Source organism: Chelonoidis abingdonii, unplaced genomic scaffold (genome assembly GCF_003597395.2).
Source record: "Chelonoidis abingdonii isolate Lonesome George unplaced genomic scaffold, CheloAbing_2.0 scaffold0027, whole genome shotgun sequence".
NCBI lineage: Eukaryota > Metazoa > Chordata > Testudines > Testudinidae > Chelonoidis > Chelonoidis abingdonii.
The window spans coordinates 2,104,682-2,131,144 of NW_027424288.1; the positions used below are offsets into that span (position 1 = coordinate 2,104,682).

A 26,463-nucleotide genomic window follows, 5' to 3' on the forward strand; every position below is an offset into this window, starting at 1 on the left:
TTTGGCCTTCTGTACGTCAAAGAAAAGTCCAATTTGTGTTACTAAAAACACCTTAGATTGTCCAGACAAGAATTTTAAAAATCAAGTGTACTTGCCTACATTTGTTAACCATTCACATTTCTGTCAGTTTGGAAAATAAAACTAGACCAATCTCTCTGTCTCTGCTCCTTCCCACCCCTGCCTTCCTCCCTCCCCTCCTCGCCCTCCCTCCTGGTTTCCAGTCAGTTTCACTTTCTAGTTCTCATGCTTTAGCTGCTGTCTTTGGGCTCCTAGCTCTGACTATTTACATGCAAAAACGTTGTAACCAAGTTTGCTTTCAGATTTCTGTGTAAACAGCTTGGGGTTCTGATTCCACTGTGCATGGTGACTGTGTAGAAGATGTCACCTTAGGGGATTCTAATTTGTTTTGTCTCCTTAAAATGAGATTGTAACAGGGTTCACTCACCACTGTGGCGCCTCCTGCTGGCTGTCCTAGAGATTAGCTCTGTTCACCACTGCACCCTCCTCTGGTGATGCCTTGCTGCCATCACTCCTGCTCTAGGATCCATATCTCTCCAACGATTGCAGCGTCCTCTTTAGCGACACAGCCCTCTGGCTGTGCCTCACACTGTGGTCCCCCCTTCTGGTGGACCTGGAGTTCGCTGTTCAGCCACTTCTCTTAGTGGCTATTGCAGCAAATTGTCTGGCCACTTCCTCCTGGTTCCAGCATCCTCTTTGCCCTTGCCTCAGGGCCTCGACCTGCAACACCCCAGCAGCCGCCAGGAGCTGTCTCTTGCTCCCCTGGTCCCTATTAGCAGCAGTGCTCTCTCCAGGGTGCTGGCAGTTCTCTCAGCCTCCAGAGACACAGTTCTTTCTCCCTGAGCTCCCAGCAGAGAACTGCCTTCCTCTGCCCTACAGCTTCCTTCAGTCCTTCTCTGATTGGCTGTCTCCTGTGCAGCCTCCCTAGGGCTCTATTAATCCCTTATAGCCCAATGTGGGGCAGGCACCCCATCACAGAGGTCTTGTACAGGGGATGATAATGTAGAAACCAAGGATAGAACAATATAAATCAAGGAAAGATGATCTGGTGGTTAGAGCACGAGCCTTGGGAAAGCTATGTTCAAATCTCTGCTCCACCACAGATTTCCCGGTGTGACATTGGCTAAATTACTTAGCTTCTCTGTGCCTCAGTTTCCCATCTGTAGAATGGGGTAATAGCAATACCCTGCCTCATGGAGGTGTTCTGAAGATAAATATATTAAAGATTGTGAGGTCAGGTGTGCAGATACTATGGGAATGGAGGTCATGTAAGTATCTAAGATAGAAGAATGTGAGACTGGAATTGAGCTTGGCTATCAGTGTGTAGCCTAAGGTCCAGTGTGCCTCAACAGCAGCCTTGGGAAATACAAGTTGTGGACTACAAAATGGTGCATGTTGTGAGAACTTCCAGGTTCCTGCCAGGATGTAACCTCTGCCCCACACCAGCAGGAGGTCTCAGCACTGACTTAGCTGGGAGCACCTAGCAGGCAAGCAGAGAAGAGGGTGCTGGACTGTAATCCTGTTCTGTGTTCTTTACAGAATGAAGCCTTGTTCCTGGTGGTTTGGCTGAGTGGGTTTGGTCTGAGGTGAACACACAACGCAGAGCACACAAAGGAGCCTCAGGCCCAGTTTCCCAAAGCTGTGTAAATAGCTGCAAGGCAGGCTTCCCCTATGTGGAACAGCCTCATACTGGGGCCAGTGAATGGGGGGGACAAATGTTCCTGAGAGTCACAATCCAAAGCCCATGGAAGTTGATGGAAAAACTCATTAACTTCAGTTAGCTTTGGATCAAGCCACTGATTTGCATTTATTTATGCTCTAGTTGCTCTAGTACAATTAGCGTTCTGCTGTGTGATCTTTTCAAATACCAGCATAAACAATGTTTCTTTTTCAGCGTATAAACTCACACAAGAACAGAGAATTCATCGTGCCTGTTGATACCCTTAACCGTAGTTGTATTATCACAGAAATAACGTTGGGAGAATGAGGGAGACAGTCTGGGTGGTTTGATCTGAGAAACAAAACAGCTTTACTTGGCCCGTTGATAGCGGATGATCTGTGAATTTCCATTTTAATAATAATTCTTTTTGTATGCCAGCCATTATGAAGTCTCTACCTTAGGATAATGAACGTGATTGTTTCTAATAAATATAATAATATCTAGTTCATATCTAGTCCTTTTCATCAGTAGATCTCAGTGCACTTTACAAAAGGAGCTATCATTTCCCCCCATTTTACTGAAACAGGGAGCTGATGTGGTTCCTCCAAGATCACAAGCGGGAGAATGGCAGAATCCCAGTCCAATGAGCTATCCACTAAGCAGCACTGCCATGCAGTATTGCATATTTAGGGGATTACCTGTCATCTATCTAGAAATGCAAAACATCTTCTATGTATATTACATACGTATTGTGACAAAGTTCCTCCTCTACCTTGGTGGGTCCTGTGCTTATTGGCAGATTTGCTCACATCAGTGATCTACCCCACAGTCTGGATCAGCTCCTCCTGTGTCTGATCAGGAGTTGCAAGGTTTGGGGAGGAACCCGGGCCCGCCCTCTACTCCATGTTCCAGCCCAGGGCCTTGTGGATCGCAGCTGTCTATAGTGCCTCCTGTAACAGCTGCATGACAGCTACACCTCCCTGGGCTACTTCCCTATGGCCTCCTTCAAACACCTTCTTTATCCTCACCACAGGACCTTCCTCTGGTGTCTGATAACGCTTGTACTCCTTAGTCCTCCAGCAGCACAGCCTCTCACTCTCAGCTCCTTGAGCTTCTTGCTCCCAGCTCCTCACACACACTTCCTCTCCTCTGGCTCCCCCCCCACCTGACTGGAGTGAGCTCCTTTTTAAACCCAGGTGCCCTGATTAGCCTCCCTTAATTGGCTGCAGGTGATCTAATCAGCCTGCCTGCCTTAATTGGTTCTAGCAGGTTCCTGATTACTCTAGTGCAGCCCCTGCTCTGGTCACTCAGGGAACAGAAAACTGCTCATCCAGTGACCAGTATATTTGCCCTCTACCAGACTCCTGTACCCCACTGGTCTTGGTCTGTCACAGTATACATACGGATATGCATAGCTGGATATCTATCTCTACTGGTAGATATCTATATCTACTGTATCCATCTAGATCTTTATGGTGTCTCCTAATTTATTGTTAGTGATCTTTGTGTTACATAATGTCTTGTGGGGCCCCCACCCCTTCTTTGTGACTCTGCCTGCTTTTTATTACTGAATGGTGGGTGGGAGAAGAGAGAGAAATTCTGAAATGCCTGAACAAAGATTAAAATTCCCACTGTGAAATGCTAGATGCTGTTCTTTTCAGTTTGGCCTTGTCTAGGAGCTGATTCGTGCCTGGCATTTTCAGAGACAGTAAACTGTATTTAAAAATGGCACTAATGATACAGATCTGTAATCCCTTTGCAGGCAAAGGGCTTCAAAGCTTTGTGTGTTCACCGTTTGTGGTGCCTCCTACTCTATTCCTTTGTGACATTGCTTTTTTCTCTTGCGGGAAGACAGAAGTCATTCTCTTTGTAGTTCTCAAACTTATTTCCTTCATGCAGAGACTCTCACACTTCTCTCTGATTCATCAGCAATACAGACCAATTAATAAGTTAATTGGTGGTGAGTGGCCATTAGTAGAACTACAAGCCAGACATCTACTGTATTTCAAGAGCTAGCACCCTTGGACTAAGCTAAAGGTACAACTTCACCGAGCGGAAACTGTTTCTGATGCCTTACTGAAACCATAATTCACAGTATCTTAGAAATTAGAGATGGAAAGAACCTAGTGGGTTACCAAACATCCCCCTGCTAAAACATGATTGCTCCCTGCAGACAGACAAGTTCTAAAATCTCAAGCAATGAAACTTCTTGCCACTTTCTGTCTTCAGACTCTTCTGCAATCTAACAGATTCCGCTGCTGGGAATTATTTTCAATTTCCTTTTTTTTGCAGTTTACATTTTCTTTTGCTGATGCAACGTGCATGCACACTGTGTGTTGTCTGCCTCCTCTGATGACTAGCTCTCGAAAAGGATAACAACCAGTTGCTGCTGTTAACCTTAGTAAAGTTTGTGCTTTGGGGTTGGCTGTCCCAGGTTCAGATCTTGTTGATGATCACAGAGGGGTTGTTGGACTTAACTTTTAACCTTTTGTAATTAGTTATGCTCATTCTCAGTCAGAGGTCACCAACCTGTGGCTCCGGAGCCACATGCGGCTCTTCAGAAGTTATTATGCAGCTCCTTGTATAGGCACCAACTCCGGGGCTGAAGCTATATGCGCCAACTTTCCAATGTACGGGGGGTGCTCACAACTCCACCCCTGGCTCTGCCCCCACTCCACCCCTTCCTGCCCATTCCCCTGAGCCTGCCGTGCCCTCACTCCTCCTCCCCACCCAGAGCCTCCTGCACACCATGAAACAGCTGATCGGGAGGTTTAGGGAGGGAGGAGGAGGCACTGATTGGCAGGGCTGCTGGTGGGTGGAAGGCGCTGGGAGCCGGGGGCCGGGAGCTGATGGGGGGCTGCTGACGTATTACTGTGGCTCTTTGGCAATGTACATTGGTCAATTCTGGCTCCTTCTCAGGCTCAGGTTGGCCACCCCTGTTCTAAGTGATCCCACTGTCGATTTGATTGCTCCATAGTTCAGATACACGCTCACAGTTATCGTATATGGCTTTACGTTCCGGAAGGTTGTTCACCATTGGTTTGTTCTAACAGGTTTGCTAGACTTGAGTTGTGTAGTCTGGTTTTTATACTGGCACTAAAATGCATCAGTTTTCGCTGTGTTTACCTGGCTGTTTCCTCATCCTTGTCTGACTCCTCTCTAACTAACTGTGACTATTCCATCCATACAGATTATGTTGCTGACTGACCCGGAGATTGAGAGCAGTTTGCTGATTAGCTCTGACGAAGGGGCCACGTATCAAAAGTACCGTCTGAACTTCTACATCCAGAGCCTGCTGTTCCATCCCAAACAGGAGGACTGGATTCTGGCATACAGTCTCGATCAGAAGGTAAGAAAAGATTTTGTGACCTTCTTTACCAATGATGTGGCGTTTTCCCTCCCAAGGGCCTAGACAAACATTTAGTACTTGCTTTTTCTAGAAGGTTTCTGTTTCTGCACACACCATAATTATGACTTCATTTACACACCTGCAAGGTCTGTGACTATAAATCAGATGTTTACCGGCGGATGTCAAGTTTGGTAACATTCGCACCCTCAATGATCGTTAATTGTGGGGAGCTATTTGAGGGTAACAGGGTTGTGTCCCCAAACAAGGAAAGTGGGTTTAGGGGTTGGCTCCAGATTGGACCCTTCATTGTGTTCTCTTCTTTTTAACTAATGTTGTTGCCAGGACAGTAGCCTTAATAATGTGCAAAGCTGTTCAGTATAAGTACTTGGATAATGGTACACAATATGGATGTATTTCTTGGCACTCAAAACAAATGGTGGTACCCTGCTTGCTTCAGAATAACATACAGTTCTTCTTGCTCCTGCCTGCTTGGCACATTATAAACCAGGTGTTGATTGTCCAAGGAAGAAAATAAGTGAATTGAATTCCTTCTGGAGTCTGCTTCTGTTGATGCAGATCATGTCATGGCTACAGAAACATGCCCTAGCATTTCAAAAGCATCTAGTGCTTTTGGGTACCTCAGTTTTTGGATCAACTTGAGACCCCTTAAAGGGGCCTGATTCCCCCAGTAATTTCTGAAAAACCAAAGCTTCAGTAATTGCTAAACTTGGGCCTGATAAAAGGACATCTTGACAGACAGTGCTTGTTCAGATTGGTGTGCCAATCTAAATCTCAGTCCTGTAAGGGGGTTCACTCACCACAGGAGCACCTCCTTGTGGCCAGGTGTAGCACAGCAGCTGATTTTCACTGGCAACTCCCTGCTGACAGTCACTCCTTCGCTGTGGTGGTCTCTGCTCTGTACCTTGGCCCTCCACCCCGGTCATGATATTAATGTCTGCCCTTTTTGGGGTAACAAAGTTCAACAAACCAAAGTCCAACGGTTAATTCTGAGACCTTGTGTCAGGTCTCTGGCCCCTGACTCTGGGCTCATGCCACTTTGCCAGTGACTGGTAGGGGAACCCAGGCCCTACTTACACGGGGTTCAGCCCAGGGACCTTTACTGTCAGCCTAGGTTTGCAGTGTCCCATCCCTTGCTGCTATTTCCCCGGGCTTCTTCCGACCCAGCCTCTCTCAGACTTCCTTCCATGCAACTTCTCTGGATTGATCCTTCTTTCAGGGCTGGAATCCCAGCGTTCATTCTCCACCCTGGATTTCCTCCTTACCACTTCTCTGTTTCCAAAGAGTGACTGCAGACTCCCAACCTCCACCCCCCTTCTGCTACAAACTTCCTCTTGTTGTACCAACCAGCCTGCTCCTGCTTACTTGGGCTTCATGACCAGTCAAACCTGGCTTTCCCTTCAGAAAACACCCAGGGAACAGAACTGGTTTCTCAAGTCCACATTAACCCATTCAGGGATTGTGTGGGGTACATAGCCCACCATAAGCACCTTCCACCCAAGACTTTCAATTTGGCTTACAAACATAAAATAATTAATCCTCCCAAAAATTGTGTGATATATATAGGTATATATTATTATCCGAGCTTGAGGAAATGGTGTCTTGAGGCTGGTTTACATTGGACCTAGCTACATTGCTCACGGGTGTGAAAAGTCCATCTCCTTGAGTGACGTAGTGAAGCCGACCTAAGTCCCTGTGTAGACAGAGCTACGTCAAGGTGTATGTGGATTACATACACTGACAGAAGAACCCCTCCCATCAGTGTAGATGGTGTCTAATTACCTACTACTGTAGCATTTCACATGTAGATGAGTCCTTAGAGTTGCTAAATGACTTGTCTAAGGTCACTAACAAAGCTTAAGGAAACATTGGAAATAGAAGTTACAACCTGTGCTTAACCAGAAAACCAACGTCCTTCCAAGGTTGTAGCCTAATGTCCATACAAAATTAAAATTTGAGTAAATCTATTCTGCCTATCTACATTTCCTCTGTAGTCTCAATCAGATATGGTGTTCCTCACTTGACTCCTGTCTTAAACAGTTGTTACAGTGTGCGCTGCAGCCATGGTCCATCCAAGATTTCGTTCTAGTGGTAGCTGAAATGCTTTCTGGATACTGTATATGTAAAATAGGAAGAGCCAAAATTCTGCCCATATTTATGGCAATGAAACACCACTGAAGTCATTGCACAGATGCAAATGAGGACAGGATTTGGCCTCTAGCATGTTAAGCATTTGGGGCCCTTTGAGATGAAAGGAATTGCATCACTGTAATACACTAGTAATTGATGAAGGTCAATGCTGCTTATAATAGTAAATTTCCCATTTTGAAATAGGGGACGAGTGGAATATACATTTCTGTTGGTGCTTTAGCCAGCCTGCCAAGGTGAGTGAAGATCCCAAGTTAGACAGTGTATAACTAAGTTTCACTGGATTTATGGTGCACAGCCCCGTAAGGGGACAAAGCCAAAGAGCTAGAGACATAATTTCCTGGTTCCAGCAGGCAAATTATCTCTACTCAGTTATTACGTGAGTAATTGCTGTTGCTTTATTTTACGGGACCAGAAAACTGCCTGCAAATATGAACTCAGGCTTTTTGGAGGGCCGTTGGGGGTTAGATGGGGTGATGGGGTTGGTCAGGATGGCCAAGTTTATCTGGGTTTTATGTGGGAGGGTGCTTGAAGGAGCTTTATCTAAACAATATTTCAGAGAGTAGTAAATGTGATCATTACTGATGATTAGAATATTATGTTACTTAGGATGAGCTACGCCCCTATGGAGAGGGCTGGCACAAAGCCTCTTAGGTCCCACTTAAAGCCCTCAGAAATGGAGCTTATGTGGGACTTAGCAATGTCCTATGCCCTGCATAGAGGTGAACTATGGCCTTGGGTCCTGATCCTAATCCTATTGGAGTATTTCCGTTGACCTCAGTGGGGTTTGGATCAGCCCCTTTGAGAGTAACTGATGAGCACAAAGTATAAATCAACTTGGAATAAATAAAACGTAATGGTCAGGTTCTCCCTATAGCTGAGCAGAAATGGTCCCTGATGGTTTCATTTCTCCAGGCAGAATTTGGCCTGGAGTAACTGTGTGATCCTGCAGGTTTTTATATTTATTACTATGGAAGTCATGGAGTAGTTCACAACACATGACTATCACTTGCTCTTTTGACGAGGGAACCCAGTAGTCATTAGTTGTAATCCGACATAGGGTTATTATTCACTAGGAGCCTCCCTAGCAACCCAAGATGTAGACAGCTTCATGGTGGCCAACTTGAACTGAATTTGCCGTCTGAGTTTGTTTACTAGTAGGCAGGTTCCTGGCATCATAAAACCCCATCACTAAACACATTCATTTGCCACCTGGCTGCAGAAGAGAGACGAAGGCTTCAAGGAAGATGGAGAATGAATAGGAAAGGAGACGAATTAACATGGAGACTGAATCACTGAAGACTTAGGTAGACTGCCTGGGCACTGTGGCGGAGCTTACACCGCTCATGCTGTGACTCTTCTCTAGGCAGAAGACTTTAGTTTCCAGAGCTGACAATCCAGTGTCTTTTACACACATTAAATTAACTTGACAGATTTTAGAGAGTATCAGAAAACCAGCTGCTGCCTGCTCCAACTGCTCTATGATTGCATTCATTTTTCCAGCTGAAAGCACGGTCACTCCGCGGTGAACCCCCACCACAAAATCGCAATTCAGTGTGTGATTCTTCATTTTCTGAATAAGAAAAGTTACCTATCAGAAGAAAACTCCAGACACAGTAAAACATTGCTAAGGACGCACAAGCTTGTTGGAGGTCCTGTACCTTTTAATTGTGGTGGGTTTAATCAGCTGGCTTATATGGTAAGGGACTGTTCTGTGGGCGTGTTACCTGTTTTTTTTTCCTATATAGTCTTAAACAGTCATTTGCGGTGTAATTAGGGGCTGGAAAATAAGAGCCTCCACTTCATGCAGAGTCTCCTTCTTCTGTTCAGATGGGTCAGCCATACAGAGACTATGACTCATACTCATCCCTGAATTGCTGAGCTCTTTGGAGTGAAGAAATGCAGGTGGGAATGGAAGGTGGAAGTGATGTGGGGGGAAATGTAGAATCCTAATTGCACAGCTCAGAAGAAATGTATAAATGCACTCAACTGTTGGTGGTGAAGAAGCTGTTTTAAAATGGTCGTTCTAGATTCTCTCTTGTTCCTTTGATGTTTTAAATGGGATCGTAAAATCAAGACAGCCAGGTTAAAGGGGACAGTCTCTACCAACGAGGCATCTCTAAATGAAATTTTTTTTTTTTAATTTCCTTAATATTTGATTTCAGCTGTCTGTTCTTTTAAAAGTGAGTTTAGTTCCTGGGGTGAAAGTACCAAATTGAGAGCCTTGGAGATGGAAATTTGGTCATGTTGTAAAGGCACTGGACTTAGATTCAGGAGATCAGGGTTCTCTTTCTAGTGGGCAACAAACTTCCTCTGTAACCTTGGGCAAATCGCTTAATCTCTCTCTCTTCCTTTGTTCCTCATGTGTAAAACTGGGATAGTACCACTTACCTTCCTCCTAGGGTGCTGAAGATAAATTCTTTAATGAAAGAGGTGCTCCAATAGGAAGGTGATGGGTGCTGTTTAAGTATATATCTATATAGAAGTCTCTATTTATAGAACAATGTGAACCAAGCTTTCCATGCATTGCCCCAGCCATGTGCCTTAACTCATTGCCTGAATGGTTTGCTTTGAAAGATGAGCAGTGTCTCTGTCTTGTTAGCAGAGAGGCTTATCACTGTATAGGTGAGACTGCTAATTAGCACCAATTGTGATAGTGGACTTTTTGAGGTCCTCCAGGTCCTGATCCAAAGCCCACTGAAATCACCAGTTGTCTTTCCATCAGGAGCTGGAAGGGAACACATTTTACGCAGGCCGCAGTTCCATGTGTTAGACTTGTGTTTATTTGTTCATTCAAAGGGGAAAATAATCCACAGTGCAGAGAGAACACAAAATAAGGCTTGGTAAACTCTTGCAGGGCCCATGAGGATGGGAAGCCATTTGGTCAATGAGTAATTGGGATTTGCTCAGATCACACCCACTAACAGTAATGGGGAGTGGATTTACCGATGCGAATCCCAGGCACTCAAGTGGGAACAGTGGCGTTCAGAGTCGGGGTGACAGAAGAATCGCTCGCATGTGTAAACTGATATATGTCAAAGAAGCAAGGGTGTGCACAGAGAGCAGGCTAGTTGTTAAAGTATTAAGGAAAACAGTGGATTGTGGTCTTTTTGGGTCTAATTCATCCCTGTGGGAAATGGGGGCAGAACAAGGCCCAGATATCATTTAAGTTCCTATAACCTCGTAATAGAACATCAGTGGCTCACATGTCTGGTGATGATGCTTAGCACAGAGGATGTCCCCCATTGTCAGGAAAAGAAGGTATAATCTGTGTTCTCCTATTATTTTAAACTGAGCTTTACTGGCTTCTCTGGGGCCTGATTCTCCTGACACATCAGTGTAAATCCAGAGCAATTCCACTGACCTCATGTACTGCGGTGGTATCAGAACCAGACTGGAACAGAAAGAAATGAATGGAATTGCCTTGGTATAGAACTGGAGTAAAAGGAGAATCAAGCCCTGTGTTTAAATCAAACCTAGCGGTGAGCCTGATCATGCTCTTTTAATATCTTTGAGATTAACAGAATTTAAAGTCAGAAGGATCATCTAATCTGACTTTATGTGTAACACAAGCCATATAATTTCACCCAGTTAATCCTGTATTTAGCCCAGTAGCTTGTGTTTGACTAAGGCGTATCATTCTGAAAGGCATCCAATCTTAAATGAGATGTACTGAATTTTTGCAGCTGACTTGTGATGTGGGCTTGATTGGGCTCAGTGTCTCATTCAAAAACAAGGAGATTAAGTTTGCTCTCAGTTATGCTGCTTAAACACTGCTCTAATTCCATTGACAGCAGGGAGTTACTCCTGCTTTACACCAGAATCCATATTTTCTCCAGTTAAGATTAAGATACATAGTTATATAGAATAAAGTTTCATTGGGTTTTGAGGATCCACTGGCAATATTAGGTGTGAAAAGACAAAATAACATATAGTTTGTGTGCTAACATTTAGTGAAGTCCCTAGCTCAATCAACAAAACAAAGTATTCATTTGGCCTGCATATTTCTGATGATCTCTGTTGTGGCAAACCATGAAAGGCAATAGTGTATTTGCAAAGCAGAAGGAGTTCTGCCCTGGTACCAAAATATGTGGAATGTTTCAGAAGGCCTTGGAAATTCTTGGAGGACCACAAGAATTTATTCCAGCTAAATGAAAGGTTGTAAAAAATATGTGAACTCAGACCCATATTTTGAAAAGCCTGTGTGTATTTATGCATGGTGTGTGTGTGTGCGCAAATAAGATGCAGGTGTATGTATCCTTAAGTTACATCCACGCACCGGACATTTGGCTTATGTGCCTTTGCACACAATTCTTTTCAAATGTGGGTTAAAATCTGTAGGGCAAATTGAGCAGCAATTGGATCACCAATCCTTATGCTGTTCTAAGGATGAACAGGTGAAAACTATGAGGATCCTTCATCTTGCAGTCGCTTTGTTTTCTTTTCTTTCTTGCCTATACAGTCAGCAGCCCAGCATTAATTCAGTAACAGGGGTAATGTTGTCAGATTGTATTTTTCTTTTAATTTGGCTGTAAAGTGGTGTACAGACTGTGATAAAACATGCCCTCCAAGTGCATCCATCAGTCTCTTACACACCTCACTAAGCATAATGTGTTAGGAAACAACTTAAAATAAAGGAAATAAACAGCGGATGGAAATAAAAGAATAAATAATGAAAATAAGAAAGAAAAACAAACAGCTGATCCAGTAACAGGCAGATGGCACAGTCTGTCCAAACAGGAAGATAGAATCATAGCAACGTAGGGCTGGAAGGGGCCTCAGGAAGTCATCTAGTTCAGTGTTTTTCAATGCCCACTCATGGACTGGGCACCAGTCCCTGAGATCTCCCTGGCACAGTTTAGGAAGGCAGTAAGCCAGTCCCTGGTATTGAAAAGTACTGATCTAGTTCATCCACCCTGTGCTGAGGCAGGATTAAATACAGCTAGACCATCCCTGACAGGTGTTGGTCTAACCTGATCTTAAAAATATCCAGGGATTCCACAACCATCCTGCATAACTTGTTCCATGGCTTAACTATCCTTAATGTTAGAAAGGTTTTCCTAATACCTAATCTAAATTTCCCTTGCTGCAAACTAACCCCATTGCTACTTGTCCTGCCCTCCATGGACATGCACAATTGATCGTCAACTTTTTTTAAAACAACTATTTAAATATTTGATGCCTGTTATCCTTCCCCCCCGCTACGAGCCTTTTCTTCTGTAGACTAAACACATCCACTTCTGTAAACCTGATCCCACAGGTGCTCTGCTTCATAGGAGTGTGGTCAAGGGGCTGTAAGATAGGACTCTTGAGTAATATTCATCACTGATTTTGCCATGATGTGCATGTCTTTAGGCAAATCTATATACCTCACTTTGCTCAAGTCTGTACAGACGATAGTGCTTGTCCCCCTTAAGCCTGCTTCTGTGAGCGTAAGAGATTTGTTTGTTCACTGCTTTGAGATCCTTGGATGCATATGTGCAACCAGTGAGGGGATAGCCCTTCTCCCATCAAGTTTTACTGTCCTACTTATGTCTAGAGATTTTCACACATTTCCATGAAAACATACTAATTTTCCATCTGAGACACAGTGTATTCCCGTGGGTGGGTTTTAACCTGGGTTTTAATCGCAGCTCTGTCACTGACCACCTGTGTGTGACCTTGAGCAAGTCACTTCAACTATCTGTGCCTCTGTTTCCCCCCACTTTCTTTTGTATCTTGTCTATTTATATTATAAGCTTTTCAGAGCATCTATTTTTTACTATGTACGCAGTGTCACAATGGAACCCTGAGATCAGCTGGAGCCTCCAGCACTACCATTATGCGAATGATAAATAATAATTGTTTTTTTTAATGAAAAGCTGTGTGTATGTGAAACTAGTGAACTTTTGCACTGAATTGTGTGATAATTAGCCATTTTCTTTTCCTGCAAATGGTAATGTTTATGGGGGAAAATACAAAAATTGAAAGACAGACTTTCCCTTACACCTCCAGAATAATTGATTTTTCATAAAATAACCTAAAACAAATCAAAAGCACCGTGGCAGGAATGCAGGGTTGTTTTTTTTTGCTAGCAGTGCAATTTATTTTTTTTTTCAAATAGCTCTCCTGGCTGCTAAGCAAGTAGCTACAAAATTTACAACACATTGGAATGGCTTACCAAGAGGAGTGTTAAGTTCGTCATCACTTGGAACCTTTAAACTGAGATTGGACGTCTTTCCAAAAGAGACGATCTATTTCAGCTACGGGCTGCTGGGCTGAGTAGTGTTCCTTTGCAAATGAGGGAAGAATAATTCCCCCCACTGCAGGAAGTGTTAGCTGAAATTGTAAAGAGTGTGTTATGCAGATAAACTTTAAAGGTGTGCTAGTAAAAACGTGGTAACTATAAGTCATTTGCTTTTGGATTTCAAGCATGAGTCAAATCTTTTTAACAGAATTCCATTCAAAACTAGGCTGGAGTTGGAAAACCAGCCAATGTGCCTCTTAGGAGAATGTGTGGAGAATATTAAGGGAGAACCAGAAAGAAGTAGAGATGAAGGATGGAAAAAGAAGAGTAAAACTGCCTGTACATACTAGGCAGTATCCCCAGCACACAAACTCAAAGGGAATCTCTTCACGTCTAGCCCTGAACAATATGAGACTCTCCCAGGACAAGGTTCCTCATGATACTGGTGAAGAATCAGAAACGGAATGAAATGGAAAGGAAAGTCAATAACTGATATGCAAACTCAGTGGCTTGTGGAATGACTGCAAGATAGATACCTGAAGGCATTATCACTTCCACTTGTTCCTATCAGCATTAAATAAACAAATACCTAGTTATTTGCTAAATGTATGGATGCCTTATGTTCAGTGTAACTGATGCTTGATCAAAATGCTTGATATTTTGCAGCGCTGTATTTAGTTTCTCCTCTCATGACTATTTAAATTATTTAAGTGTCCACGTATGGCACTGGCAATTAGATCACGAACGGGGGAAAGAATTAATGTCAGCCCAGAAGCCAGTGCCTTTATAGTGGCTCCTCAGTCCTTGCTGTGCAAGCAGGGAAGTGCCAAATTCTGCTTCAGTTTCACTATTTAGTCCAGATGTACCTTTGTACTATTTTCAGTACAGGGAGGAAACTTCACACAGGCTGCAGCAATGCAACTGCTAAGTGATGCCCTGCTGAACTATTGTGGACCAAGAATGATCTTTTTAACCTGAAACTTCTCTACTCCAGAATCCTGCACCTCCTGCTGGGAGGAACTTCTCAGAGAAAATTGCTTGCATCCAGGTAGCCTGTCAGGACACTGGGAGCCAGACAATAGACAGGTTTTAGAGTAGCAGCCGTGTTAGTCTGTATCCACAAAAAGAACAGGAGTACTTGTGGCACCTTAGAGACTAAAAAATTTATTTGAGCATAAACTTTTGTGGGCTACAGTCCACTTCATCGGATGCATGCAGTGGAAAATACAGTTGGAAGATAAATAGATATACACACAGAGAACATGAAACAATGGGTGTTACCATACACACGCTAACAAGAGTGATCAGTTAAGGTGAGCTATTACCAGCAGGAGAGAAAAAAAACTTTTTGTAGTGGTAATAAAAATGGTCCATTTGCAGCAGTTGACAAGAAGTTGTGAGGAACAATAGGGGAGGGGAAAATAAACATGGGGAAATAGTTTTACTTTGTGTAATGACCCATCCACTCCCAGTCTTTATTCAAGCCTAATTTAATGGTGTCCATTTTGCAATAGACACTGACCTGATTGCAGACCTCCCCTCACTTGGGGTGGAGTCTTGGCTTTGCCACAAGCCCCAGTCAGTGGGCAGTGCATCACTGCACTGCCCCTGGAGCAGAGTGGGAATCTCTGAATCATACTCTGCTTCCCAATCTAGCTCCCCATCTCTAGCTGCTCTGCAGCAAGAATACCCTTTTCCAGGCCTATACCACGTGCAGCTAACTTCCTTTGGCACATTCCTGCAACCACACCAGCTAGTGTGCTGACAGGAGGTGTGGCTCCAAAACTCCACCCACTCCTGCCTCTTCTCTGTGTAAGGGGCATATACGCTCTCTGCATAGCCTGGTTTCCCCATCCTGCTTCAACCTGCAGTACATGTTGCCAGCACCAGGTTATCAAGGAATGCTTCATATCCCCACATGCACTGTACAAGCTGAGACACAGGGTGGCCCTCAGTTTGACCGATTCACGCAATAGGAAGTCAACAGCAACCTGTTTCCCAGAAGCATAGAAAGATAAAGAAATCCAGATTGCAGGGAGGAGAACCTTGTTTTCCCTTGATTGCTCTTCAGCAGCTTTGAATAGAAGGAGGACACCATAGACGAGAGGAACGGATCAAGAGAGACAAATGTGAAATCTGTCCTGCTATCCTCTGCCTTCCTGGAGGTATTGAATCACTCCCAGGGAGACTCCTTCACGCATGAACGATATTTGAATGGCACCCAGATGGACACTAAGAATAATGACTAAAACATTAATGGAAGGAGCTGAATTCCTTCAAATACACCTGTGGTGCTAATAATGTGCAGTATACCAGTAATAAACGTATTCAGTATAAATGAATGGGGGTTAGTAGCAGGAACAGTCTGATTTTATTTGAATTATACCGTTCCAGCTTGAGGCAGCTGCTTCTGCATTCAGTTTGACTTTGTTATGTTTACACTTCAAGTTTAACAATGCTTCAGAGATAGTTACATGTGTCTGTATGGTGCCTTGTGCAACATTGTGCCACATATGGAGAGAAAAGTAACTGTAAACTCTTTATAGACTCACATAGAGCAACACAATGAGAAATCTGCGATATAAATGCAATGACCGTTTTCTGAATAGATTCTCTTAGGAGTGGGGAAGGCACTTGGAACGTGAATATCTTTAAGCAGCTCACACACGAAGGGGAAAAAATTAGGGTGATCTGAAGAAATGGGCATGAAGATTAACATTCTGTAGGATTTCCATGAAGGAATTAGAGGTGGGTTTGACCAAACCCTGAGATGACATATCTCAGTTCTTTCGGGAACATTCTGATCCAGATCTGAGCAAGGTATTTTTGGCTAGCTCAAGATAGATGGATTTTTTTTTTTGGTAAATTCGGGATGGCATTTTGAATGTCTGGATTATTGTGGTCAGGGATATATCTGAGAGGAATGAGAGAAGACTTCCTGGAAGCTGGAGGTGAGAGAACTTGCTTTGTGTGACTGCAATTATTTGATTCTCTGAGGTCAGTGATAAATGAAGTTCAACTTGAGGATGTACATTGGTATAACTTGTTTAGGAGAAATGTCCTCAGTAGAGGCAAAATTGTAGTGCCTACCAGCTCCTCCGAATATTCATCTCTTCCAGTTAGTGTCATGTCACTTCCTGGATTCAGTTTAAGCCAGCTATTCTTTCTCTAAACTCCCATCTCCCACATCCACAGGATGAAATCAAGGTACAGAATATCCTGTCTCTGACCGGGTCAACACCAGATGCCTCAGCAGAAGGTGTCAGAACCCCCCGCACCAGTGGGAAAGTTTGTGGGATATGAGAGAGTTCCCCTCCATGGAGTCCTCAACCTAATCCTTAATACTCAGGAGATTGATTGATTGATTTAAATATTGAAGCATGTGGCCTTGCAGCCCATGTCATCTCATTGTAATCCCTAAGGATTGTCTGTGGATATTGAAAAGGAACAGTGACAGGTTTCCACATCACAGGGGCTCTTGGAGAAGAAGCCTCTCAAGACTGATGGAGTGGTTGGCTACCTTTAGGAGGCCTGCCTAGGACTGTGATCCCCCAAGATGAGATCCCAGGACTAGAGCTGTGCAAAAAGCCAATTTTGGGGTTCAGTGACAGTTCTGGGGTGAAAAAAAAGTTATTTGGGGCTGAACAAAAATCATGTTTCAATTTCAAGCTTTTTTTCTTACGTTTTTTTTTAATATAAAATTGAAGGAAATTTAGAAAAAAAAAGTCTTTTCAACTAGAAACATTTTGACTTTTTCCAAACTTTTTTGATTGTACCTTGTTCCCAGCCAAAACAATTCAGTGAATTAGACATGAATTTGCAAAATGTTTCCATTAACCCAAATGTGCATTTTCTACTGGGGGGAAAAAAAACAGTGAACACATTTTGCCCAGTTTGAGCAGGCCTTTCAAATGCTTTGGACTTGGTAGGGTTACCTCCCTTGCTTCTGAGGTCAGATACAAAGACTGCTGCTGTCCCTCTATCTTGCTGGATGATGCTTAGACTATCAGGAGCTGAGTAGCTTGTTTGAAGAAGCTGGATGAATACGGAGTTGACAGACTCCCCAGCCAGCTTTCAGGATTGCAGGGGACATCAAACACTTTGTATGAATCAGGTTGTGATGCCAGCAAACCAGGTGCCCACTGTTGCCAAGACTGCCGGCATTAGCGAAGAACTGACAAGCTCATAGCTGGAGACCAGACCAGTTCACCTGTGTTGCTCAAAATAGCAATTAGTCTTAAAAGAATGTACGTAGTGTTTAGACTCTATGAACTGCTTGTAAATTGCTGCCTGCATTAATCTCACTTGCAATGTCTATATTCCATGCTATAAGAAAATATGCAAGTTTTGCTTTGAAAATATTTGCTCTAAACTTGTGAACCCAGATGGGAAGAATGTCGTCCGCCCACCTGTCAAGAAGAGCTTTCAAATCAGATGAGCCATCAAGGAACATTGCAATACAAAGGATTGGTGAATGACCCCATTGCACCTTGGACATGCTATGTTCAAGGAAGGTCGTCCTATGGATTTGGAAGCTGAAGGAAGGAACTAAAACAAAGTCACAAGAACATTTTCCATTTCTTTTGCTGTTTGAACTCTCACAGGGCTAGAGACACCAAACTGAAGCCAGGAATCCCCAACGGTTGCCTCCTGGGTCCACCCTGAAAACACTTTGAATTGACAGATCAGTACAGCTGTGCCACTCTTAGGATTTAGATCGCAGCTCATTTGTGCATATGTCTGATTGCTTTAATCTGTAAATAACTCTTATTTTTCTTTCCTACTTAATAAACCTTTAGATAGTGTATTACAGGATTGGCTACAGGCGTCGTCCTTGGTTTAAAATCTAGGGTATCAATTGATCTGGGGTAAGTGACTGGTCTCTTGGGACTGGAAACAACCTGCATATTGTGTGATTTTTTCATGCAAGTGACCATTTATTACTAAGTCCATTTTGTCTGGGTGGCAAGAAACACTGGAGAATCTTAACAGGACTGTCTGTGACTCCATGGTAAAACTGTTGTAGTGATTCAGGACTTCACATTTGTTACTGGCTTGGCAAAATCTAATTATAGAACATACCATTAGTTTGAGGTATCTGCCTTGTTTTTGACAGTCTGCCCTGAGGAAAGCGCTCTCGGTTGTGAGCCACTCCAGGCAGCGTGACACAGGTCATGGATGACAACTGGTTTCTTTAAGACATACCTTGCGTTCATCAGCAAAATTGTGAGCTGGGCTTCTTCGCCTTTGGTGCACTGCAAGATTCAACATCCAAAAGCTGTAATTTATCCAAGACATCAATCTGGGCCTTTTGTTATGAGAGCTGAACTTTCTGAACCACAGGGTAAATTCAGTGTTCTTACGGGAGACGGGCGGCTCACAGTGCAATTTTATTAATGTATCTACCCCAAATTCCCTAAGGTGGAATTCTTTATGAAACTGCTCAGAGCTCATCTCATTTAACCTGAGGACAGAAGATAATGGTGGGAGATTTCAGTGTTGTAATTCAGTCAAATCTGGATAGGAAGGCAGTGACCTGTTGGGCATAATCTCTTACTGCAGGTGATTACAGCTTGTGATGGAGTAGGGGCTGTCTGCATGGGGAATGGGAGAGCAGGGGATGTCTTTAGGTGAGGGACAGGATCTTTAAGCCTGTAACCGGAGCCAGGGTTTTACGCTGGCTCCCGAACTTTTCCAGTACATCTTAGGAGTCAGCCCAACTTGCGGAGCAGGCCTGTTTTGAAGAGTTCGTAGTCCCCCGCCTCCGCCCCTTTCGTCGGCTGCTACACCTCCACAGTGTGGAGTCCGTAGTTAAGGGTGAGAACTGCGATCCTGTCTGCAGGGCCAACCCGTGCAGCTCGCAGGCATTCTCAAAGGCCTCGGAAGGTATCTATGTCTTCCCCCTCTTTCGCCGGGCAGCAAGTGCTTATCAAAGCCTTTGTAGGCTTGGGTCCCCCTCACTCACCGCAGCCGGCCTCACGGCTCCTCAGCTGGCCAGCTCCAGTTCATGTTACGCTTGTTTTTCCTTCTCCTCCCGCTCATGTTTACGCTGTTTCCTCTGTTTACCTGTTTCGCCTTCTCCTCCAGCTCTCCTCTTAACTCGAGCTCCTCCCATCTCAGCTCCCTTTATTCCAGCCGCATCTGCTCCACGGAGTCGAGCGTCGCCCAGGAGGATCCCCAGCTGGGGTGAGCTTCACTGGCAGGATCCCCTGCTGGCTGCGCGGTCACAGTGCCCTCAGTATTCGCCGGAATCCTCCCACCCTTCCCCTAGCCGCAGAGGTCTCAGGAGCCTCAGTCGCCGCTGACCACTCCCAGCGGGACAGAAACACTGGTGCCTGCGCTGCATCTGCAGGCTGCTTCCCTCAAGACAGGCTCCGTTCATTCATGTGTCTCCCTCCTCCACGGGCAATCAGCTGGTCCTGGTCAGTCTCCCGTGCGCAGCCCTTCTGCTTGCCACAGCTCCAGCAGTCACTTGCGACACTTGGCATACATCTTCCTGCTGCCACTCACAGGTCGGGGTGCTCACCGCTCCCCACAGTTTCCAGGGGACCGTAGTGCACCAGCCTTCTTGAGGTCACCACCTCTCTGCCAGGCTGAGCTGCAGACTCCTCTGCCCTGGACTCTCGCTCGATCACCGGGGACCCTCTTACTGCAAAGTCCTTCTCACTGGCACATCCCAGAGGTTAACCACCCCTTCATTTACTGCTCCCAGTCACTTACTGCAGGAGCGCCGTCCATGGGTGCAGTCTCTCCCACCACTGCCACCAGTTGTCACAGAGTCTGGGGAGTCCGTCCTGCACCCTCTTCCTGACCCCACAGTGACTTTTAGCCAGCCAGAAAACAGAAGGTTTATTGGACAACAGGAACGCAGGTTACAGCAGAGCTTGCAGGCACATCAGGACCCCTCCATCATCCTTCTGGGCTTTCAGGGTGCTTGGATCTTAGCTAGAAACCCTGAATTCCCCCACACAGCCCCAAACCCAAACTGACCTGCCCCTCCTCCAGCCGGCCGATTCCTTTGTCCAGCTCCTGGGCAAAGTGCTGACCCCTCCCTCCTGACCGGCTCCGTTTACAGGCTTAAAAAGAATCCGTCCCTCACCTAAAGACATCCCCTGCTCTCCCATTCCCACACAGAAGCCCTACTCCATCACAAGCTGTAATCAGCCTGCATAAGAGATTATGCCAACAGGTACACTGCCTTCCTAATCCAATTGTGACTGAATTACAAACACTGAAATCTCCCACCATTATCTCTGTCCTCAGTATAAATGAGATGAGTCTCTGAGCAGTTCACTAAAAGTTCCACCTTAGGAATTTGGGGTAAACATTAATAAAATTGCACTGTGAGGACCGCCCGTCTCCCGTAAGAACACGAATTTACCCTTATTCACAAAGTTCAGCTCTCATAACATAAAGCCCAGATTGATGTCTTTGTAAATTTACATGCTTTTGGAGTTAATTCTTGCAACTGCCACCAAACGCAAGAAGCCCACTCACAATGTTTGCTGAATGAACGCAAGTATGTCTTAAAGAAAACCAGTTTCATCCATGACCTATGTCACGCTGCCTGAAGTGGTCACAACCAGAGAGCGCTTCCTCAAGCGGCAGACTGTCAAAAAGCAAGCAGATACCTCAAACTAATGTATGTTCTATAATTAAGATTTTGCCAAGCCAGTAACAAATGTGAAGTCCGAATCACTACAACAGTTTACCCATGGAGTCACAAGACGTTCTGTTAAGAAATCTCCAGTGTTCTGCCACCCAGACAAAATGGACTTAGTGAAGAAATGGTCACTTGCCATTGAAAAAATCACAAAATATGCAGTTGTTTCCTACATCAGGTCCAAGAGACCAGTCACTTACCCCCAGATCCAATTGATACCCTAGATTTTTAAACTAAGACGACGCCTGTACCAATCCTGTAATACACATCTAAAGCGTTTATTAAGTAGAAGAAAAATAAGTTATTACCAATTAAAGCAATTCAATCATATGCACAAATGAGCTGCCATCTAAATCCTAATAAGGCACAGCTGCTACTGATCTGTCATTCAAAGTGTGTTCAGGGTGACCCAGAGGCAACCGTTTGGGTCCTGCCCTTCAGTTTGTTGTCTCTAGCCCCTGTGCAAGTTCAAAACAGCAAAAAGAAAATGAAAATTTCTGCCTGACTTTGTGTTTTAGTTCCTTCCTCAGCTTCCAAATCCATAGAAACGGAACCCTTCCTTGAACATAGCATGTTCCCAGGGCAATGGGTCATTCACCAATCCTTGTATCAATGTTCCTTGATGCCCTCATCTGATTCTGAAAACGCTCTGACAGCGTGTGCGGACGACATTCTACCCATCTGGTTCACAAGTTTAGAGCACAAATATTTTCAAAGCAAAACTGCATAATTTTCTTATAAGCATGAATATAGACATTGGCAATGAATAAGCATGGCAGCAATTTACAAGCAGTTCATAAGTTCTAAGACACTACTGTAAACATTCTTTAAGACATAATTGCTATTTTGCACAACACAGGTAACTGGTCTGGTCTCCAGCTATGAGCTTGTATCTTCGCTAATGCCGCTCAGTCTGGCAACAGTGTAATGCACCTGGTTTTTGCTGGCATCACAACCTGATCATTACAAATGATTCTGATGTCCCCTGCAATCCTGTAAACGGCTGGGGAGTCTGTCAACTCCGTATTCATCCAGCTTCTGTCAAACAAGCTACACAGCTCCTGATAGTCTAAGCTCACCAGCAAGATAGAGGACAGCACATCTTTGTATACTGACCTCAGAAGCAGACGGTACCCACTACCAAGGCCAAAGCCATTTGAAAAGGCCGCCTCAAACTGGGCAAAATGTGTTCACTGGTTTTTTTCCCCCCAGTAGAAAATGCACCATTTGCGTTAATGAAACATTTGCAAATTCAGGTTCTAATTCACTGAATTGTTTCTGGCCTAGGGAACAAAGGTACAATCAAAAAATTTGGAAAAAAGTTCAAAATTTTCTAGTTGAAAAAGACCTTTTTTTTTCAAGATTGTCCGTGTGCGAATATTATATTAAAAAAAAACGTAAGAAAAAAAAGCTGAAATTAAACATATTTTTTTCAGCCCCAAATAACTTTTCACCCCAAACTGTCACTGAACCCCAAAAATTGGCTTTTGCACAGCTCTAGTCCTGGATCTACATCTTGGGATCACAGTCCTAGCAGGCCTCCTAAAGGTAGCCAACCACTCCATCAGTCTGAGATGCTCTTCTCCAAGAGCCCCTGCTGATGTGAAACCTGTCACTTTCCTTTCAATATCCACACGACAATCCTTAGGATTACAATGAATGACATGAGGCTGCAAGCCAACATGCTTCAATATTTAAATCAACAATCAAATCTCCTGAGTATTAAGATTAAGTTGAGGACTCCATTGGAGGGAACTCTCTCATAACCCACAAACTTTCCCACTGGTGCGAGAGGGTTCTGACACCTTTCTGCTAGGCATCTGTGTTGACCCCGTCAGACAGGATATTCTGTATCCTCTGATTTTCATCCTGTGGATGTGGAGATGGAGTTTAGAGAAAGAATAGCTGGCCTAAACTGAATCCCAGGAAGTGCACATGACACTAACTGGAAGAGATGAATATCGATGAGCTGGTAGGCACGACAATTTTGCCTCTACTGAGGACATTTCTCCAACAAGTATACCAATGTACATCCTCAAGTTGAACTTCATTTTATCACTACTAGAGAATCAAATAATTCCAGTCACACAAAGCAAGTTCTCTCACCTCCAGCTTCCAGAAGTCTTCTCTCATCCTCTCAGATAATATCCCTACCACATAATCCAGACATTCAAAATCCATCCCGAATTTACCAAAAAAAAGCCATTCTATCTTAGCTAGCCAAAAATACCTTGCTCAGATCTGGATCGAATGTTCCCAAAGAACTGAGAATGTTCATCTCGGGTTTGGTCAAACCCACCCTAATTCCTTCATGGAAAATCCTACGCAGAATGTAATCTTCATGCCCCATTTCTTCAGATCACCCTAATTTTCCCCTTCGTGTGTGAGCGCTTAAAGATATTCACGTTCCAGTGCCTTCCCCACTCCAACGAGAATCTATTTCAGAAAACGACATGCATTTATATCGCAATTTCTCATTGTGTTGCCTCTAATGTGATGTCTATAAAGAGTTTACAGTTACTTTTCTCCTCCATATGTGCCCACAATTTGCACAAGGCACCATACAGACACATGTTAACTAATCTCTGAAGCATGTTAAACTGGAAGTGTATAACATAACAAAGTCAACGAATTAGAACAGCTGCCCTCAAGCTGGAACGGTATAATATCAAATAAAATCAGACTTTCCTTATAACCCCCATCATTTATACTGAATAGTATTACTGCTATAACTGCCACATTATTAGCACCACAGGTGCTATTGAAGGAATCAGCTCCTTCCATTAATGGTTATCTTATTCTTAAAGAAGATTCATCTGGGTTGCATTCAAATGATCGTTCATGCGTGAAGAGTCTAACCCTGGAGTGACAATACCTCCAGAAGGCAGAGATATGCAGGACAATTTCACATTTGTCTCTGCTTAATCCGTTCCTCATCGTCTATGGTTCCGTCCTTTCTATTCAAAGCTGCCTGAAGAGCAATCAAGGGAAAACAAGTTCTCCTCCTCAATCTGTATTTCTTATCTTTCTATGCTTCTGGGAAAACAGGTTGCTGTGACTTCCTATGCGTTGAATCGCGTCAAACTGAGGCCACCCTGTGTCTCAGCTTGTACAGTGTCATTGAAGATAAAGCATTCCTTGATAACCTGGTGCTGGCAACATGTACTGCCAGAGTTGAGCAGATGGGGAAACCAGGACCTATGCACAGAGCGTAATGCCCCTTACACAGAGAAAGAGCAGGAGTGGGTGGAGTATTTTGGAGCCAACACCTCCTGTCAGCACAACTTTAGTGGTGGTGTGCAGAATGTGCCAAAGAAGTTAGCTGCATCGTGTATAGGCCTGGAAAAGGGTATCTGCTGCAGACACTAGAATGATGGAGCAGATGTGGGGAAGCAGAGTATGAACCGAGTATTCCCACTCTTGCTCCAGGTGCAAAGGCAGTGATGAAACTGACCACTGACTGGGGTTGTGGCAAAGCCAAAACTCCACCCCAAGTGAGGGCGAGTTCGCAATCAGTCAGTGTCTATTGCAAAATGTCACACCATTAAAATTAGGCTTGAATAAAGCTGGAGTGCATGGTCATAACAAAATAAAACTATTTACCCCCAGTTTATTTCTCCCCTCCCCTATTGTATCCTCACAAACTTCTTGTCAAACTGCTGCAAGATGACCATTTTTTATTACCACTACAAAAAGTTTTTTCTCCTCCTGCTGCCGTAATAGCTCACCTTAACTGACACGTCTGTTAGCTGTGTATGGTAACACCATGTTTCAGTTTCTGATGTATATCCCTATTTATCTTCCAACTGTATTTTCCACTTGCAGCATCCGATGAAGTGGACTGTAGCCCACAAAGTTTTATGCTCAAATAAAAATTTAGTCTCTAAGTCCACAAGTACTCCGTGTTCTTTTTTGGATAACAGAACTAACACGGCTGCTAACTCTAAAACCTGTCTATTGTCGGCCTCCCAGTTCCTACAGGCGTCTGATGCCAAGCAAATTTCTCTGAGAAGTTCCTCCAGCCAGAGTCGCAGGATCTGAGTAGAAATTCCAGGTTAAAAAAGATCATTCTTGTCCACAATAGTTCAGCATGGCTCACTTAGCAGTTGATTGCTGCAGCCTGTGTTGAGTTTCCTCCCCTGTACTGAATAATGTACAAAGTACATCTGACAAATATGAAATCTGAATCAGAATTGCGCACTTGCCCTGCTTGCACAGCATAGGACTGAGGACCACTATAAGACACTGGCTTCTGGCTACATTAATTCTTTCCCCTTCTGTATCTAATTGCCATGCCCATACGTGTGACACTTAATAAATTTAAATATGTCATGAGAGGGAGAAACAAATACAGCGCTGAAAAATATCAAGCATTTGCATCAAGCACATTACACTGAACATAAGGCAATCCATACATTTAGCAAAATAACTTAGGTATTGTTTATGTAATGCTATAGGAACAAGTGAAGTATAATGCCTTCAAGCTATCTTTTACTTGCATCATTCCACAAGCCACTGAGTTTGGCAATATCAGTTATTACTTCCTTTCCATTTTCATTCCGTTTCTTGATTCTTCACCAGTATCATGAGGAAACCTTTCCTGAGAGTCTCATATTGTTCAGGACTAACGTGAGAGATTCCCTTTGATTTGTGCTGCGGATACTGCTAGTATGTACAGGTCTAGTTTACTCTTCTTTTTCCATCCTCATCTCTACTTCTTCTGTTCTCCCTTAATATTCTCCACACATTCTCACTAAGAGCACATTGGCTGGTTTCCAACTCCAGCCTAGTTATTGAATGGAATTCGTCTAAAAAGATTTGACTACAGCTTGAAATCCAAAAGCAAATGATTATACGTTACCACTTTACAGCACACCTTTTTAAAGTTTATCTGCATAATACACACCTTTACAAATTTCAGCTAACCACTTCCTGACAGTGGGGAATGTATTCCTTCCAACTCATGCAAAGAACACACTCAGCCCACAAGCCCGTAGGCTTGAAAATAGATCGTCTCTTTTGGAAGACGTCCAATCTCAGTTTAAAGGCTTCAGATGATACGAACTCTTAAACACTCCGCTTGTAACCATTCCCAATGTGTTGTAAATTTTGTAGCTACTGTCTTAGCACCAGGAAGCTATTTGAAAAAATAAATTGCACTGCTAGCAAAAAAACAACCCTGCATGTCCTCCACGGATCTTTGTGATTTGTTTTTTAGTTATTTTATGAAATCAATTAATTCTGGAGTGTAAGAAAGTCTGTCTATTCATTTTTCTATTTTCCCCCATAAATCATTACCATTTGCAGGAAAAGAAAATGCGCGTAATTACACACATTCAGTGCCAAAAGTTCACTAGTTTCACATACACAAAGCTTTCATT

The 26,463-nt window shown here is 43.8% G+C and overlaps 1 protein-coding gene across 2 annotated transcripts in view; it reads left to right on the forward strand.

Moving 5' to 3' along the window:
• The window catches only part of LOC116820903 (VPS10 domain-containing receptor SorCS1), a 444,694-nt gene that overhangs the window by 257,559 nt on the left and 160,672 nt on the right, over positions 1-26,463 (forward strand). For both annotated transcript variants that reach the window (XM_032773669.2, XM_075061354.1), the window contains exon 4: positions 4,869-5,027. In XM_032773669.2, the coding sequence (XP_032629560.2) occupies positions 4,869-5,027 (159 nt within the window). The remainder of the gene's footprint in view (positions 1-4,868; positions 5,028-26,463) is intronic.